Genomic DNA, 18,305 nt, shown 5'->3' on the forward strand with positions numbered 1-18,305 from the left:
GTAATGTGGTCGTTCGTGAAGCGTTAAATATTCGAAATTGATTTAAGTGATGGCGGAAATTGTTTTAAATTATAAGTGTCAGAAGTAATATACTATAATGTACAATACTTATGTTCGTCGTAAATGTGTGTAATAATAATGATAAGGCATAATCAAAGTAGAACCTGGTTTAACCGTTAGTCAAGCAAAGCATATGGATATAATCTTTTTAATTAGCCTATGAAACCTATGAAAATTGCTGTAGCATGATGAAACTTTACAGAGCAAGCTATCGGTGGCATCGACATGCATGTCAACTACGCTACTGTACCTCAATATCTAATGTTCCATTGGACAATTAAAAATGGCTGTCCATTATTATAATTGATATATAGACGTCGTTAATAGACAAATAGCTGTTCAGTGAGCAGTGATCAGTGCTGCAATTGAGCCGAACTATCAGCGATGCCAAATGTCCCGGTCATCGCTTAATCTGTTAATAATTACCGTCCAAAAATCGCAGTCCAAAGATACGGTTTTTTCGGTGGTATAAATAGGAGTTTCCAAATTTCTTTCGCAAAACAAAATTGTGTTGTGCATTTCGTCGCGGATCAATTAAAAATGTTTTCAAAAATTGTCTTCCTTGTGATTATTTGTGTGGCTCTTGACGTGGCCTTGGCCTGTGTAAGTTTTATAAATTTCTGGAAAATTGAGCATTGGATTACAACTGCAGGATTTGTGTTCTATAGAATGGCTATAAGGCTAAGATCGTCAAAATGGAGAACTGTGCTGGTGACGCTGGCATCATAACCGTCGAAGAGGGCTTCGGCATCAAGCTAAACAAGAAGTGCGAGATGGTGCCAACGGGTTGTTTCAACAACAAGGCCTTTGGCACAGCGGTGGCCAAGTACAAGGTCCACAAGGACGGCATTGTGATGAAGGAGGGCAAAATGGATCTTTGCGCTGCCGTAGATCAGGCATCCGCCGAGGCCAAGGACATACTGAAATTGTTTGGAGCTCCATCCAAGTGCCCGGTGGCCGAGGAAAAGATTTGCTCAAACGACCATAAGGTTGACATGTCCAAGTACAAATCAATGCTCGGAATGGCGCGTGGACATCTTATGATTGAGAGCGAAATTAAGCACGACACTGTGAGTAGTCCAGCTGTGAAATCACAATTCAGTTTATCTTATTCCGCATTTTATTCGTGCAGGGTAAATCGTGCTTCAATGTGGAAATCGAAATAACCAAGAACTAAATTCGAAGCTGATGTAATTTATATTCTTATGAGTCTTGCAAATTAGCTGTATGTTTTCGTTGTAATAAATTGGTGGTATTGGAGCGCACATAACTGATTATGTCGAATCTATTCATTTTGTACTTTGAGGCCAATTTAGAGTGTTACCCGATTTCATCTGTAAGCTGATAGTTCAGACATTAAGCTTCATAAAAATAGGTATGTCAATTGATTAGTATGTAATATATATTTCAACATTTTACAACACTTTACTTTCGACTTACGTATAGCATTTAAAAAATATGAAATCTTATCGTTAGTTCTACTATTCACAAATTGCAACACAATGTGAGGAAGCTTTATTTTGTTGTGAGGGGAAGAGACCATGTTGAGCAGCGCGAGGAATTAATCCGCAATCCAAGGGATAACTCAGCAAATTCCCGAGAACCCGTAGTCGCAATCGTTCACCTTCTCTTTCAGGCGTCCCAAATAGGGCGAGTGCTTGATGCCAAAGCTGTAGGAGGGCATGTGGGATAGGTTCACCTGTGTTGGGTTAATCACAAAAAAGCAAAGAAAAGATAGACGGAGTCCTTAGTTAGATGAGCTTAATTTATATTTTTATATTTTTATCGTATGCGGAGAACCCTTAAGAAAAAGCCTTGTCCGGTCGACAAGACAGCAGACATCGTGTATAACGCTCTGGCAATAGATATTGTCCTTGTCGGCCACAGAACGGCGAATGTAGAATGCCAAAGGATATTGCGGGAGTCGAACGTTTCTCCCAATACTGCGGGCCAGCTCAAGAACTTAGGAAAATTTTCACATTAACCGATTACACTTACCTTTTCTGGGCAATGTGCGCCTGGACCGGGTTTATTGTCATCGGTGACCATCTTGTATTTACCGCGCATAGTGTAAACGGGAGGTTTTGGCTTAACGGCCGTGTATTCGCCATCGTAATAGCCGGGACCCGGCAGGACGAGGGAAGGTATTTGCGAGTCCTTCTCCCGACCAGCCATGGTGTAGGCCGGGGCCGAACGTATGGGACCCTCCTTGCTGCTGCCCAACACAGTGGGTATCTTATAGACATTAGGAGCTGTCAGAAACAATAAGTATGGATTAGTTTAGTTATATTCAAGATAGAGAGATAAAAAAGCTGAAGTTTGGTTTTGCTGTTGGTGTTTGAATGGCTGGATTAGTAGGTGAGAGACTTGATACTTGACTTGAGATGATCTGGAAAACACACAGAGAACAGGCGGGAAGAAACAAATACAACATAAAACAAGACATCGACTGATTACCTGATGATCTTCTCTTGCACGCTGCTCGCCTCCACAGCGTACTTGACTCTACTTGACCTGGTCGTCTGACTGCTGGTCACAATGCTGCCATCCTTCTGCACCACGGTGCGGGTGCTCGTGTTGGCCGACTTGTTCGTGGTGGCATCAGCTGTGCCCCTGGCTGTTACCTGCATATTGTCACCCTGGAAATGTCCACTCGCCGAGTGATGCAGCGTTGTCTGCACCGACTTGCCTCGTTGCCCATCCTCATTTGCCAGAGTTTTCGTTGTCGTCGTTGTAGTTGTTGTGGTGCTTGTGTTTTTGGTGGGCTTAAAATCAGTGCAAATGGTGCCATTTGTGTTGCTGCTGTGCTTTGTTGTGATTGTTTTTGTTGTCTCTTGATCTCCTTGACTTGCTGCCGCATTGAGGCCATTTACAATGGACTTCTCTGTGACAGTAGTTGTTGTGGTGGTTGTGGTTTTGGCGGTGCTATCAATGCCATTGCCTCGTACTGTGGATTTCGATTAGATTTTGGGGCATAAACAAAATATTTAAGCAACATATATGTGTGTGTAAAAAGAGGGTGAGGCAGAGCGTGTGTGATGTTTCAAGTGAAGTTTTATTCATGCGATAACTAATTTATTACAAAGATGAATCTCAAGCGGCCTCTTCTGGAGGCGGAGTTTCTTCACCCACAGTTGTAGTCTCTTCATCACCAGTGGGAGTACCACCAAGGTCTTCATCGCCAGAACCACTTTCGGATCCAGATCCGGAACCAGATCCTTTCGTGTTATTCATGGGCAAAACAATCTTCATATGCCAACCACAAGACCATTGGCATTTCTTAAGCGTTGGATACTCGTTATGTGCATGGAATCGTTTGCATTTCGTGTAAACTGCAACGCAGTTTAGAATGATGCGATGAAAAGCAAAGAATTTACGTCGAGGTCCCGAGCAACTCCGCTCATGTCTGTACTTATTTCTTACCAAACAGGCCTTATTCGGCTTGACTACGAATTGTAAAATTGAGATTTCTATTTCGATTGCAATATAGAAAATGAGGATTGGTCTTACAGCGACTGGCAGTTTGGATAGAGATGAAGCAGCATAAGATAAACGCGATTAGAATCCACTTCATTGTACGACGGAATACCTTCTAAACATTTGTCTTATAAACTGCTAGCAACTGTTGTCACCCTTTATATAAACGTGACGAATGTATTTCATGGCATTAATATGTTGCTGCTCTCTACTACCATGCAATGCTGGTCAAGAATATTGGAATACATCAGTGATAGAATAAAACAAACTACGAAGCTAATATTCCACAGTTAAGCAGAAATTCGTTGTAAAATCTCGTATTTTTATTTGCGTGCATTAGTTGCCTAAGCAGGCGTCAAGTCCCACACCTCGTATAGATGCAACACAGTCCAAAAGTATACGATGGAAAGTCAAAAAGGGGTTATGTACAGTGGCTAAAGGAATATTAAAGCAAGTAATAACTGCTTCATTACCTGTGAGAAACTAGACTTCTTGATATCTTATCAACTTCTTTACACTATATATAAGAGTATCAAATGCAATTAGCTTCTCCCATTAGGAGAACCTTTTTTTTTTTTTTACAAAATAGTTCAAATTTTCTTTTCTTGATGTATGCGATGGTGTGAAATGCATTCAATGATTGTGCTTACCGGGACTTCCCAAGCGCCGTTCACGTCGTTGGAGTATACGATCTTCGATGTAAATACCTTTAGGTTCTAGTGAGTGCGGATGAATGCAGGAGTACGGGTATATATACACAAGAAAACATACATATACATAGTATATGGCCAGAGACCCAAAAATGTGAGCAAAGATTTAAGAGCGTGGAAAAAAACATGAAAAACAAATACAAATACAAATAGAAAGATACACAAAAATAGCTTTATATGGAGAGATGTGTTCCAAATGAATTTCCCAATGCAAATACATGACATAGCCAACACCAATTTAGCTTAATCGATGTACATACGACTCTAATGGAGTTAGGAATGGGAATTGGAGAGTTTTACCTACCAGGAATAGGCGGCATAGGTAAGGTCTTAATACCAAAACTATACGCCGGCGAACTAACAAGCTTGCATTGCTCGGGATGATAATATCCGGGGGCTAGATTACAGGACCAACAAGCAGACACAAACATATAAAGCAAACAAAAAAGCACCATGCTAGTAACTATTTGGGATCTATAAAGAGAATATCTTTACCAGGTGCGTCGGTGGAGACTTTAATCTCAGTTTTCGTGCCAAACGTGAAGGCTGGTGTGTTTTGTGTGTGTTTTTCCGGCTCATATGCAGTGGGTGCTGTAAGTTGTCGCATTGTGAGATAGTGCTACTCTACTCGAAGACTTCTTCGTGGGTAATCGTAACTCACCTGGTGTATCACTGATATACTCCCGATGCAGTTTCATGCCGAAGGTGAAAGCTGGCGTGCCATCTAGCTGACAGTTCTCTGGTCTGTAGTCACAGGGCGCTGGAGTATGGCTTACATGCTCAATGATCGTACGACCTGCAATTGTGTAGGCGGGTGTATGATCAAGACGAACTTTCTCGGGCGAGTAGTCACATGGCGCTGGTTGATGATTGTCCACTTTGGGGTCGTATTTGCCGCCAAATGTGTAAGCAGGTGTATGATCCAGGCGTGTCTTTTCAGGTGAATAGTCTCCTGGTGCTGGTGTGTCGTTTGAGATCTTTGGATCATGTTTACCAGCCATGGAAAAAGCAGGATTATGATCTTGTCGGACCTTCTCTGGAGAGTATGTTCCAGGAGCAGGGGTATCACTTGGCTTATGAAGATCGTGGCGACCAGCGAAGGAAAAGGCGGGGTTGTGGTCTAGTCTAACTTTTTCTGGGTGATAATCACCAGGGGCTGGCGTGGGATTCTCTATTTTCGGATCATTCTTTCCTCCAAAACTATAGGCTGGAGTATGATCAAGGCGGGTCTTTTCAGGGGAGTAATCTCCTGGAGCTGGGGTTCCATTAACGAGTTTAGGATCGTGTTTGCCAGCGATAGAAAAGGCGGGATTATGATCTTGCCTAACTTTTTCAGGATAGTAAGCTCCTGGAGCAGGGGTTTCACTTGGCTTGTGAAGATCGTGTCGGCCAGCGAAGGAGAAAGCAGGAGTATGATCTAGGCGAGATTTCTCTGGGGAGTAATCTCCTGGCGCCGGAGTGCCGTTCTGGAGTTTTGGATCGTGCTTGCCAGCCATGGAAAATGCAGGATTGTGGTCTTGTCGGACTTTTTCAGGGGAATAAGCTCCAGGGGCAGGTGTATCACTTGGCTTTTGAAGGTCGTGGCGTCCAGCAAAGGAAAAAGCAGGGTTGTGGTCAAGTCTAACCTTCTCCGGGTGGTAATCACCGGGGGCGGGAGTATTGTTTTTAACTTTCGGATCATTTCTTCCACCAAAGGTGAACGCAGGGGTATTATCAAGCTTACTCTTTTCTGGAGAGTAATCTCCTGGAGCTGGAGTGTCGTTTGAGATCTTAGGATCATATTTACCACCTAGCGAGAATGCAGGATTGTGATCCTGACGAACCTTCTCAGGATAGTAAGCTCCTGGAGCTGGGGTTTCACTAGGCTTTTGAAGATCGTGACGACCAGCAAATGAAAAAGCAGGGTTGTGATCTAGTCTTACGTACTCTGGGTGATAATCACCGGGGGCGGGAGTAATATTTTCTATTTTGGGATTATTCCTTCCACCAAAGCTATAGGCAGGAGTATGATCTAAGCGGGACTTCTCGGGAGAGTAATCTCCTGGTGCTGGTGTGTCATTTGAGATTTTAGGATCATGCTTGCCACCTAACGAGAATGCCGGATTATGATCCTGGCGAACCTTCTCAGGATAATAAGCTCCTGGAGCTGGGGTTTCACTGGGCTTTTGAAGATCGTGGCGTCCGGCGAAAGAGAAAGCGGGGTTGTGGTCCAATCGCACCTTTTCAGGGTGGTAATCACCGGGAGCCGGAGTATTGTTTTCAATTTTCGGATCATTCCTTCCTCCAAAGGTGTACGCAGGAGTATTATCGAGTTTACTCTTTTCTGGAGAGTAATCTCCTGGAGCTGGTGTGTCATTTGAGATCTTAGGATCATGTTTCCCACCTAGAGAGAATGCAGGATTATGATCCTGGCGGACCTTCTCAGGATAGTAAGCTCCTGGAGCGGGGGTTTCACTTGGTTTGTAAAGATCGTGACGGCCAGCGAAAGAAAAAGCAGGACTATGATCTATGCGAGACTTTTCTGGAGAATAATCTCCTGGCGCAGGAGTCCCGTTTAGTATTTTTGGATCATGCTTGCCGGCCATTGAGAATGCGGGATTATGATCTTGTCGGACTTTCTCAGGGGAATAAGCTCCGGGAGCTGGGGTATCACTTGGCTTTTGTAGATCGTGACGTCCACCAAATGAAAAGGCAGGATTGTGATCTAATCTTACCTTCTCGGGATGATAATCACCGGGGGCAGGAGTATTATTATCTATTTTGTGATCATTCCTTCCTCCAAAGCTATAGGCGGGGTTGTGATCTAGGCGAGCTTTCTCTGGAGAGTAATCTCCAGGGGCTGGTGTCCCATTAACGATTTTGGGATCGTGTTTGCCAGCCATGGAAAATGCAGGATTATAATCTTGTCTTACTTTTCCGGGGGAATAAGCTCCAGGGGCAGGAGTATCACTTGGCTTTTGAAGATCGTGACGTCCACCAAAGGAAAAGGCAGGGTTGTGATCTAGGCGAGACTTCTCGGGAGAGTAATCTCCAGGGGCTGGTGTTTCATTAACAATTTTAGGATCGTGCTTTCCAGCCATGGAAAATGCAGGATTATGATCTTGTCGGACCTTTTCAGGTGAATAAGCTCCAGGGGCGGGAGTATCACTAGTCTTATGAAGATTGTGTCGACCAGCGAAAGAGAAAGCGGGATTGTGATCCAGTCGAACCTTTTCTGGATGGTAATCGCCAGGGGCTGGTGTGTGATTCTCTACTTTAGGTTCATTTTTTCCACCAAAGGTATAGGCTGGAGAGTGATCCAGTTTACTTTTTTCTGGGGAGTAATCTCCTGGTGCTGGCGTGCCATTTGTGATCTTAGCGTCATGTTTACCACCTAATGAGAACGCAGGATTGTGATCCTGCCGAACTTTTTCGGGATAGTAAGCTCCTGGAGCAGGAGTTTCACTTGGTTTTTGTAGATCGTAACGACTAGCAAAGGAAAATGCAGGAGTATGGTCTAAACGAGACTTCTCGGGAGAATAATCTCCTGGTGCTGGGGTGCCATTCAAGATCTTTGGATCATGTTTGCCCGCCATTGAAAATGCAGGATTATGATCTTGTCGCACCTTTTCAGGCGAATATGCTCCAGGAGCTGGGGTTTCACTTGGTTTTTGAAGATCATGTCTTCCAGCAAAGGAAAAAGCAGGATTGTGATCTAGTCTAACCTTCTCAGGGTGATAATCACCAGGAGCAGGAGTATTATTTTCTACTTTAGGATCATTTCTTCCTCCAAAACTATAAGCGGGAGTATGATCTAAGCGGGACTTTTCTGGAGAGTAATCTCCAGGGGCTGGGGTGCCATTCAGGATCTTTTGATCATGTTTGCCAGCCATGGAGAAAGCCGGATTATGATCCTGACGAACTTTCTCTGGATAGTAAGCTCCTGGGGCAGGGGTCTCACTTGGTTTTTGAAGATCGTGTCGACCAGCAAAGGAGAACGCAGGATTATGATCTAATCGCACTTTTGCCAAATCATAGGTGCCAGGTGATGGAGTTTCGCTCGTTTTGAGTGTGTCATGACGGCCGGCAAATGAATAAGCAGGATTATGATCGTGCCGTACTTTTTCAGGACAATAGTCTCCCGGTGCTGGAGTGAAGCTATCGAGCCGCTGCTCATGCTTACCCCCGAAGCTGAATGCTGGTGTGTGATCGGTGCGATACTTTTCCGGAGCATATGAACCTGGAGCTGGCGTAAAGCTTACAGTTTTCAGTTCATGACGACCTGTTAGCGTGTAGGCGGGAGCATAATCCAAGCGCACTTTCTCTGGCTGATACGTGCCAGGAGCTGGAGTGTCTTGTGTTTTCGTGACTTGAACACGTTGACCAAAACTGTAGGCAGGCGTTTTACTAAGCACACATTTCTCAGGCTCGTATGCGCCAGGGGCTGAAAATAAAATAGAATTTCTTTAGGAACACTGAATGAAAAGACGATTTATTGCAGTAAAGGCGACTTACCTGGTGTGGCATCAACCACATCGTGCGTTGCTTTGCCTTTGATGCTAAAAGCGGGTGTCGCGTGCAATTTAGATTTTTCAGGACTATATGTGCCGGGTGCTAATTAAATAAAAGACAAATTGAGTCAGGCAAAGAATTTTGTGAATTGCTGGCAATTGCATAGCCTTTCTTTCATACATCTTAGTTCTTAGACAGGCACTCCAAGACCCAATGATATTAAATGTTTTTGATGTATATAACCCTCGCTGAATTATTATCAATTATGCTTCGTTTCAGTTGGGAAATTATTTCTGCGATCAGCTTATCGCCTTTCGAGCAAATCTATTTTGTGCTGGCATCAAACTGTCTAGTGCGCTACTTGAAATGTAAATATATGGAGTACTACTAACCTGGCGTATAGTCTGGACGCAGCTCGTGATGCTTAATGCCAAAACTGAATTCTGGTGTCTTGCTCAGCTTTACCTTTTCAGGACAATATGCGCCCGGAGCTGTTGAATAGATGAAGTAAGTATTATTTATATTACCAAAAAAAGGTGAAGGTGCATGTAGATATATTTTACACAAAATCCAACATCTAGATAGTTACTACTATAATAGATAGTATGTATACCTATGTGCCTCAACGAACTAGAGAGTATTACCTGGTGTATTCAGATCGTGTTGGATTTTTGTTCGTCTACCAAATGTGTAACGTGGCGCATTCTTTCTTGATTGCGTGACCTTTTCAGGACAATAGCTATTTGGCGCTGTTAGTGTTAATAAAACAAATAAATTGGTACTGGTAACGTTCGTTTTTAGACTACACTTGCAATGCATAACTATATGTAGAACTAAGGGATGGGAATTATAAGTTCAGAGTTAAGAGATGTGAGTTACAAGTTACGAGTTAAGAGTGGAGGAGCATAGGATTTTCAAACACCAGAGAACCAGCAAGTGATTTAACGAGTTGTACATGCATGGTGAAATGCTTTTTGCTATTTTCATAATTTAATTTGGTTACTGTGTTAACTGGGGAAAGACGTTCAGCCAGTTAGTTGTGTTACCTGGATTGTTAACTAGGTATACGTTAACCTTAATGCGAAAGGAATATCGAGGCGCGCGCGGCTTAATAACATCAAGTGGCACCACTTGATAATGGTTGGGACCTAAATGGTGGCAACATTCGTTCGTGGTACGTGATGATTGTTTTTATTTCAAAAAGAGAAAAATATTAAATTAAAATGAGAAATCATAAACACAATACACAAAACATAACACAAATCAAAACACACTAGAATCTGTCTTCGGAAGCCGAAGTTACAACACCAAGCAGACATATTATTTAACTTTAAGTACTCATAATTCTTTAAAAGTTTAATAGCAAGTCTAGCCAACAGCTTAGACAAATTTTAACAGACAAACAATATGTACAAACTATTACTTTATTTACATTTATTTTAAAAGAATTTTCTTTAAAGAACTGGAATATCTGCAAGGCTTAACTAAAAACATAGAACACATAATAAATTAACGCAACATACGAAAGAACAACGTGCCTTAAGCTATTATACTAAGGAGACAGGTCGAAGGGAATTCAACGCGTGAGAAAGACAACTACACTAGCAAGCAGCTACGGTAACTACAAGACTACTGAGAATAAGAGAGATAGAGAGAAAGACAGGCTGAGATTGGGGAGTCATACACAAAGGAGAGACTATACATTAAAATAGTAAAAGGGACCAAAGAGAGCTAACTATACTAACAAGCAACTACAGATACTGTGATCATTGTGATGCAAGCCAGAATGATGTAGATAGAAAAAGAGAGACAGAGAGGGAAAGAGAGAGCTAGAGATTTCTAAGGCAGCGTTTACTTACACGCCGCTTAGGATGATATCTTTTCATGGGGTTAGGATTTGAAATGATTTCGTTTTTCATATACTGAGTGTTGTATATACAATGCTTCGGCAGCCTCCATGATGATGCTGATGCTGAGAACTGAAGCTGAAGCTGATGCTGAGCTTGATTGATTGATGATTTGATTGAGGCCTTTTCCGTTATCCATGTCGTTATCGTTAGTGATGCGCATGCAACCCATTTATGATCAAATATACACCGAATTGCCAACAATTGTGTGGTACCGTTCAAACAGCAACAACAAACCAACCAACCAACAATAACAAACAACAACCAGAGACAGTCGAGTAAATAGACCGTCTCGTCTTACCTGGTATTAATTGAAACTTTGCGCTCGCTGGCTTCTTGCCAAATGTATACTTGGGCGTGGCATCTATGACAGCCTTGGACGCTGGCAGGACATCGTATTCCCCAGGTCCGGGATTCACAAAACAGCTTAGCTCTTTGGGGCGACTCTGTAAGGTTGCCGCCCGTGGATGATCTTTACCTTTCGGTCGTAGGCCCGACACATTGTACTGAGCCGGACCAGGTCCTGTTGTCTCATCCCGGCTGGTTAGTTTGTGACCAAACGTATACGAGGGAGCGCCCTTTTTCTTTGAGTCCGGTACTTTGCTGCCTGTTTTTAAATAGTTTGCATAGTTTATTTGAAAATTAGCACCGATGATTTCTTCCATTACCTATAAGAGTGGGCAATGTGACTATGGCTGGTCCCGGATTAGAGGTTTCTGCGGCAATTCTGCCAGTGCGCACAGTTGGTGTCCACGGACGCTGTTCGATGTTGCCGGCCATTGTGAGAGTACGTATTGTCCTCACGGGCGTACAGGGTCCCAGATTCTTCTTCTTAGCCTTGGGTTTCCGTGTAAAGAATACCTGCAAAAATTAAAAAACATTACTCATTTTTTTTAGATGTTTCAATAGCTGTATTTGCACTTTTTTCATCATGTTGCTGCTGTTCTTAAGACTTTTGTAAAGAATCGTGTAGTCCTCTTAAAGGATTGAACTTTTAGAAATTTGTGAGGAATAAACTCTAATTTGACGATTGAAATTCAGTTTTAATGGGTTTGAAATATTGACTTTGTAGGCTATGTAGGATTTGATTTCAATATAAAAATATTAGCTATATTCTTTTGTTTATTCGTCTTTTTGCTAGCCATTATTAAAAGGAACTTCTAAAATTTATATAAAAATTGAATATAAGTAGTCATCAAATGGTCATACATGGTTTTATGCAGTCGAAGCAACTAAAATTCCTTTAGCTCGTCAATATTCTCTGACATATTTAAACAGTATGTAGTTTGTGCGCTCGTCGCACCCATCGCTAATTTATACCCTGGTTATAGGACAAATTTCGAGCCAGACATAAAATCAATCGCTCCAAAAAAAAAAAAAGAAACTAGTAAAGGCGGCTCCAACTTTTTGAACGTGACATGCAACGGGTTGGGATTTATTTGTTTCGAATATTCTGGGTCAATTCAATGGGTTGGGGTTTGGGCTTGATTGCCTGACACACTGTAATACTATAATAGTGTTGTGCTGTTGAAAGATTTGTTGTTTGCTCACGTAAGGAACAGAAGACAGGCAAATGGACAAAAACAATAACTTTGCGGTAGGCTCTTCAACCTGTGTGACCTTCTTTTCCACATCAAACAAACAGTCCAAAAGTGTTGCCCATAGAGGAGACTTCCGCGGCAAGGGTAAGCGTGGTGGAAGGAGAGGGGTGTTGAAGGTGGCGGTGTTGCTTGATTTGGTATCAGGCAGCGACGTCGCAATGTAATCGATATGAGACGATGGTGATGACGATGACGACCCCAATTTGTTTGCTGGCGATTAGCTGTTGATGGGCCGAGCAGCAGGGCAGTTCTTGCAACAAGGTTGCGCCCCAAAAACTATGCAGAGTGCTAATGTTGGCCATTTGGCGCATGTTTTGGCCAACAAAACGATTACTTTTAATGACTTATGAGCGACAATTGCATGCCAAAATTACAACAACAATCGCAACAAAAAGCTAAAAGCGAGCAAGTCCAAGTTGAGGGAGGATGTGGAAATGTGAAAATGGAAAAGTGGATGTGGCATGCAACTCATTTGACCGTGAATTAAACTGCTCTGACTTATGTAAATACTCGGCTTGTCTTGGCTTAACTTTTCAGTCGAAAGGGGAGCGGAGAAGCAACTCGACTAAGCGTAGCAAAACTGAGGCCAAAAAGTAGGCGTGTATTGTTTGGTGTTGTTGTTGCTGTTGTTGTTGCCGGCGACCTCGCACGCAATTGAAACTTGTTTGGTCTTTGCTGTGTAAGACAAGTACTCGCACTCGAACTCATTATACCCGCTACTTAAGCGGTAGAAGGGTATTATTAGTGCCAAGCCCAAATGTGTGTTAAAAGCTGCTTCTCCAAGCACGAAAAGTTTATAAATGTATTCACTTAGAGCAGTTTAGCGCTGTTCCTTATGAACTTAAGGCAATGATTGATTTGTGTCGTTTAGTATAAGAGTTCTCCCTCTAAGTTTATAAGATCACACTAAAGAATATAGCTGAAAATTGCATTCATTCATTCACTTCTGTTTAATTATCAATTAAAAGTTTCGATACGCTGTTAATTGGTATAAAATGGCTGTCGGGTATCTTAAAGTTGAGCACACACGACTGCATCTTTCATTGCTTGCTTCGTTTCTGGGTCTACAGTTATGGCAAGCATACTTGTATGCAATAATACTACGAATACTAGTGCGAGTACTCACTCCAAAAGCGAATCTTACATCATCACCACCCACATTGGACTATGCTGCGAGGCAAGATCAATCTCAGTTGCCGTTCTGCGCCATATATGGTGCATATAGCTTCTCAAGAACTTGCGATGAATCAGCCAGATCAACAGTCAAAGTCTGGCTGCCGCTAGACATTGAAACATTTGCGTGGCAGTTGCAATGTTGCCTGCCGCCAGCTTATTAATCTTAATTTGTTGGCCAAAAATGAACACTCAAGTGCTCAGCGTAATTCGAATTAATGAGGCACTCACGTAAGCGCAACGCCTTAGACGACGTTGCATGGCTTGCAACGCTTAGTTGCACCACCCAGAGGTGGTGCTCGCCACTTAGATGTTTGCCACCGATAACCTGATATCAATTTCAATTTGAGTTGTGACCTATGGCACACACACACATGCACACACAGCTTCCCATTCAACAGGTTTTATTTTGCTGCTCAATTGAATGTCGAATTGAAACTGATTTCAATTTGAATTGAGCACACGCCCACGTCATCCGCCCCTCTCTGAGCTCCTCTCTCTTTCTCTTTCGTTCGTTTGGTTGTCTAACGCAACCGCAGAAACCTGTCTGTCAGTTGGCTATTTTGGTTGCATGACTCCATGCTAATGCGGCATCCAGCAGTCCGGATCGTATCTCTCTCTTTCTCATAAGAGCATCATAATAAATGGCTGGATGACAGGCCAACTTTGAACTCGCACTCTTTATTTTTATTCACAATTCTCATGAGTGTCAAGTCACAACAACAACTACTGAGTGGTTTAAGAGCCAAACTTGACACACGTCAGCATCAATTTATGATATCAACTAACAAATTGCGAATGCGACTAGAACAATTATAAAAAGCTAGCGGAACGACTCGACTCCAAGTCGAATATTAAATACCTTGCTTACATAACTATTGTTTGATATGGAAATATGATACTATATTTGACATAGACAAACACTAATTTGCAAAAAGTTCTCATTTTTAGTCTTTCTATTACGTTGACTTTTTAATAAGTATTTTGCTAATGAAATAATTAAAACATACATACATACATGACATTATAATTAATACAGCCAAATAATTTGAACTGCATTTTGTGTTGAATTGATAAACAATAGCAAGCTTTAAGAATAAATTATTCACAAAATTCTTTTGGCAAGTTAGAACTGATCTAACCTAATTTATGTAAATATTTGTGTTATAATTTTAGCGCTTTCTGAATGTTCTTTCATGTATTCAATTCATAAACCGAGATTAATCTTTATTTGGTCAGAATTGATTTTTTAATTAATACTAAAATATAAAAAGCAAACTGTTCATTTCTAAAACAGAAAGTTTGCAGATATTCTAGAAATAACATGAATTATGATTTATTGCAAAATGAACTTGAACAACGTAAATTTGAGCTTGACATTTACGTAATTTGAATAGATATTTATTCATATGCAATAATTAAGACTGATAGATTATGACAACAGAGAGAGAAAGGGAAAGAGAGAATTTGTGATTTACGACTTGAAAGCGCACTGGCTTTAAATGGTGCTACGATAATAATTTGTTGTGCTTTGTGGTTGTTTATTATAATCTCGTTTCACGCTCTCTAAGCTAAACGTTTTGTCGAGAGTCAGTAGCCAAAAAATATAGTGAGCTCATTTTCCAGCGCTTAGACGTCCATCATCAACTTTTACGCCCAAATACGTCTGGGTTATTGTGGTTGTGTTGCCGTTTCCTTTAGCCCACATTGAGTTGTCCAAAAAGTCAGTCAGGTTTACTAGCAAATGGGGTCTCCAGACAGCGCGCCCACACACCAAACACAACCAACTTATTGCCTAATATCTCTCCTCGCTCTCTCACTCTTTATCGACAAAAAATTGTATTAACTTTTTCCGCAGACAAACCGACTAAGACAACAACAACCGACATCAATAAGTTTAATTAGCAGCAAAACAAGGCAATACGAAGCAAGACGAAAAAAAAGACAGACAACCGGCAAATAGAATCATCAAGAGTTACAAAAGAAAACATCGAAAACAGCAATAACAACAAAAATAGCAACACAACAGCCAAAAATAGTTGGCCGACAACTGTTTTTGGCCAAAAGCGATAATAAAGCAACAGCGGCAACCAAAAATAACTGACGTCAGTCAAACAGCCAGCAGTGAACTAGTTTGGTTCTAGATCTTGCAGATCTAATTAGATGTCCGTAAACGTGTTTTGATTCCCCAAAATACAAAATACAAAACACAAATTGCGAGATGTGTGTTAGCCAAATACGCCAAGTGAAAGCTTTTGGCTAGAAGCTAGAAGCTGGCTAGAAAGCCAAGTCATGTACTCTCTTCTAGGCTTCTTGCCAAGAATTCTCTGATCTCTGCGCTTTGTTGTAATATTGTAATTTTATTGTTAACTTTTTTCCATTATGGTATTGTCCATTTCCGTTCGAGGTTTTTTGCAAAATTGTGGGAAATGGGGAGTGGAGCACGCTGCTGCTCTCTGACTAATATTATTTGACGCTGTCTCTATTATATCATTTAATAAATATTTGTTTTATGCATTTGCCATGCTTCAACGAGCAAAATCTGTTATATTCGCCTTTGGTCATGTTGTTGTGATTTTTTTGTTTGTTATTTGTGTTGTTTCTTTAGTAATTTGGCGTTTCAATGTTGTTGCTGGTGTTCATAATCACTGACTTTGAAAAATGAGTTGGGTCGACCGGTTTGGGGTCTGTGTGTGCTTTAATAGAGCTGATGTCATGGGATCTGAAAACTCTAAAAGTTACAATGAACCTGCCGAAAGGTTTCCTCATTTGCCACTTGTGGCACAACTACTGATATGACATCAATATGCAGGAGGAGGAGGGTGGTTGATTTTAGTTAACATTGACAAAACATTGCTGCAAACAGCTGTTGTTGGTTGTTGTCTGTCTGTGTGTGTATTTGGGGGGCAGACAAATGCCAATACAGACAGACAAATCGACCCGACGAAACAGACAAACTGCCCCAACTCAGTCAGTCAATGAACTTTTAGGTCAGGATATAAGCTAGTCGACTATACAGGCAGTGGAAGTCAGGAAGGCAGTCAGCACGCAATCCACAAGGAAGAACACACGAGTATCACTTGGAGTCGCAGTCATAATCACAGTCGTGGTCACAGTCACGGTGACATTCACAGCTGGGCGGTTTGTCAACGCCCACTTGATGATTTGCTGTGATTTGATTTTTTCTTTTAGTCTTTATCCTGTTAGCCAGACTTTTACTCACCAATAGATTGCGTCTGGTTGTCTGTTTGTTTGATGGATTTTCGTTTTGGTTTCAACTTTTGATTTGCACAGTAAAAAACTTTGAGTTAGCTCGCGGCTAGCCGATTTAATGGCAAACAGTCCTTGTGGGTTTTGCAGCCTGTCGCGCAGGACTTTCAAAACATCTGCGGAAATCGCACGACGACGCGTATGAGAGATTGTGTGGTGAAGCGGTGAAGAGGTGTAAATTGGTGCTATTGTTTTCGTTTTTTGCGGATCGTTAATTGAGTTAAAGTGACAGCTGTCGAGTGGCTGTTGTTGTTGTTGTTGCTGCTGGTGCTGTGGGGTCGCCAAATAATATACGATTCAACTATTTGGATTTTTATTTATACACATTAGTTGTTATTTATGGCTTTTGCTATTGCTTTAATCGTAGCGAACTCGAGCACTGCTGAACACTAACTAAGCGCCAAACTCGTCGACAGCCGCTTTTCGTTTGAAATGCGGCAGACAACAGCAGTGAGCGGCATTAACAGCGTTCGTTACAGTCGCGTCGCAAGCTTTTGCGTTGGCGTCAACAGTAACAGTAACAGTTACAGTCGCGTCGCAGCAAACATTGCTTTGCGTTGGCGTTAACAGTGACGCATAGAACAGCAACTGTATGTGAGTAGAGTTTTAACGGGTATTCAATTGTCTTGACCTTGGCTGTAATTCGTTTATGCTGTGTCCAAACTTCTCTAGGAAATGCTCTTTCAATATATATTGATCTCGTTCCGCGGCCAATCTGCGCCCACATTCGCAATTCTGCGCTGTACATAAACTTAATGGCTCATTGAATTTGTGTAATGTGTTTGGGGCTTTGCTCATCATATCGCCCCGTTTATGGAACAATGCCGCCTCTTGTTATAAGGCAGTAAATAAGGCGTGGTTAAATATGTAGTAGACGCTTGAAAATAAATATATATTATACAGATTTTCTAACTTAGGTAGAAAGTCATTATAAAAGGCATAAATTGATTATTATTTATTAAATTTAGTTTAATTATAGATCAAATTAACATTTAAGCTACTTTTGTGAATCGCCAGCTATGTATCTATCTCTTTATTTATTACTTGTTTTTTTAATTATCTACGTTGTTAATCGATTCTTTAACGTTTTTTCTAATTGTAGGCCGTCAACAATTATTCATACATAAAGGATGACGGATGGATATCACTTTTTGATTTGGATTCAATGATTCGATCTACCGCGTAAATCCTTTTGCTGAATTATTGTTAGCTTGGTATTTCAACTGCTCCACCTCTGGATTGATGTCGACAAGTAGTAGAAAAGCTGTTTTATATTATGTTAAGAGGAAACATTTAATTACATAGCAATAAATAAAATATGCGTATTTTCTAAGTATCTAAATCTAAGTTGTTCATTAATTACCTTAAATGAAAGCAAAAATTTAATTTTAATTTTAATGTAGATCGATGGATTTGATTCTTACGATCCTAAAAAAGCGTACCCTTTGAAAATGCGCCAGGGTTTGGCCAAGTTATGATATATTTTCATTTAGCAAATACTGTTTGTATTACTGCCCCCAAAAGTATGCAATGAAAAACTAATAATGCTCACACAATATTCTTTTTTTTGCCATAACTCGGCCATATCTTTAAGGATCTGGCACGGACATACTTTT

General features: G+C 41.2%; 3 protein-coding genes and 1 long non-coding RNA gene across 21 annotated transcripts in view; 2 read left to right on the forward strand and 2 right to left on the reverse strand.

Annotated features, from left to right (window-relative positions):
- The window catches only part of LOC132798905 (uncharacterized), a 38,919-nt gene extending 20,888 nt beyond the window's left edge, over positions 1–18,031 (forward strand). For all 6 annotated transcript variants that reach the window (XR_009633995.1, XR_009633992.1, XR_009633994.1 and 3 more), the window contains 2 exons: positions 9,018–9,245; positions 17,792–18,031. This is a non-coding gene — a long non-coding RNA (uncharacterized LOC132798905). The remainder of the gene's footprint in view (positions 1–9,017; positions 9,246–17,791) is intronic.
- LOC132798902 (uncharacterized) lies at positions 391–1,337 on the forward strand. Its single transcript, XM_060810934.1, has 3 exons — positions 391–663; positions 729–1,130; positions 1,193–1,337. The coding sequence occupies exons 1-3, from the start codon at positions 601–603 to the stop codon at positions 1,235–1,237; spliced, it is 510 nt and encodes a 169-aa protein (XP_060666917.1). The 5' UTR covers positions 391–600; the 3' UTR covers positions 1,238–1,337.
- Positions 1,445–17,090, reverse strand: LOC132798900 (uncharacterized). 13 transcript variants are annotated; one of them, XM_060810914.1, is made up of 13 exons: positions 16,643–17,090; positions 11,314–11,506; positions 10,947–11,252; positions 9,785–9,886; positions 9,383–9,487; positions 9,131–9,229; positions 8,742–8,840; positions 4,909–8,670; positions 4,743–4,838; positions 4,552–4,644; positions 4,188–4,253; positions 2,518–3,007; positions 2,173–2,312 (listed from the first exon to the last, which is right to left on the reverse strand). In XM_060810914.1, the coding sequence occupies exons 2-13, from the start codon at positions 11,423–11,425 to the stop codon at positions 2,306–2,308; spliced, it is 5,337 nt and encodes a 1,778-aa protein (XP_060666897.1). In that variant the 5' UTR covers positions 11,426–11,506; positions 16,643–17,090; the 3' UTR covers positions 2,173–2,305. The 13 variants fall into 13 exon arrangements, with proteins under 13 accessions (XP_060666904.1, XP_060666902.1, XP_060666906.1 ...); XM_060810912.1 differs by lacking the exon at positions 16,643–17,090 and adding an exon at positions 11,567–11,727; XM_060810921.1 differs by lacking the exons at positions 2,518–3,007; positions 4,188–4,253; positions 16,643–17,090 and adding exons at positions 1,445–1,759; positions 11,567–11,726 and having other exon boundaries at positions 2,059–2,312.
- LOC132798903 (uncharacterized) lies at positions 3,048–4,027 on the reverse strand. Its single transcript, XM_060810935.1, has 2 exons — positions 3,571–4,027; positions 3,048–3,506 (listed from the first exon to the last, which is right to left on the reverse strand). The coding sequence occupies exons 1-2, from the start codon at positions 3,632–3,634 to the stop codon at positions 3,154–3,156; spliced, it is 417 nt and encodes a 138-aa protein (XP_060666918.1). The 5' UTR covers positions 3,635–4,027; the 3' UTR covers positions 3,048–3,153.
- Positions 18,032–18,305: the final 274 nt, after the last annotated feature.

The sequence above is a fragment of the Drosophila nasuta genome, chromosome 2L, assembly GCF_023558535.2.
Source record: "Drosophila nasuta strain 15112-1781.00 chromosome 2L, ASM2355853v1, whole genome shotgun sequence".
Lineage (NCBI taxonomy): Eukaryota > Metazoa > Arthropoda > Insecta > Diptera > Drosophilidae > Drosophila > Drosophila nasuta.

Coding starts and splice junctions, on each gene's coding strand:
- LOC132798902 (XM_060810934.1), top strand. CDS start 601: ATGTTTTCAAAAATTGTCTTCCTTGTGATTATTTGTGTGGCTCTTGAC. Junction 664..728: donor TTGACGTGGCCTTGGCCTGT/GTAAGTTTTATA, acceptor TGTGTTCTATAG/AATGGCTATAAGGCTAAGAT. Junction 1,131..1,192: donor GCGAAATTAAGCACGACACT/GTGAGTAGTCCA, acceptor TTATTCGTGCAG/GGTAAATCGTGCTTCAATGT.
- LOC132798903 (XM_060810935.1), bottom strand. CDS start 3,634: ATGAAGTGGATTCTAATCGCGTTTATCTTATGCTGCTTCATCTCTATC. Junction 3,507..3,570: donor TATCCAAACTGCCAGTCGCT/GTAAGACCAATC, acceptor TACAATTCGTAG/TCAAGCCGAATAAGGCCTGT.
- LOC132798900 (XM_060810912.1), bottom strand. Junction 11,253..11,313: donor CACATTGCCCACTCTTATAG/GTAATGGAAGAA, acceptor ATTTAAAAACAG/GCAGCAAAGTACCGGACTCA. Junction 9,488..9,784: donor ATACCTAGTTAACAATCCAG/GTAACACAACTA, acceptor TAACACTAACAG/CGCCAAATAGCTATTGTCCT.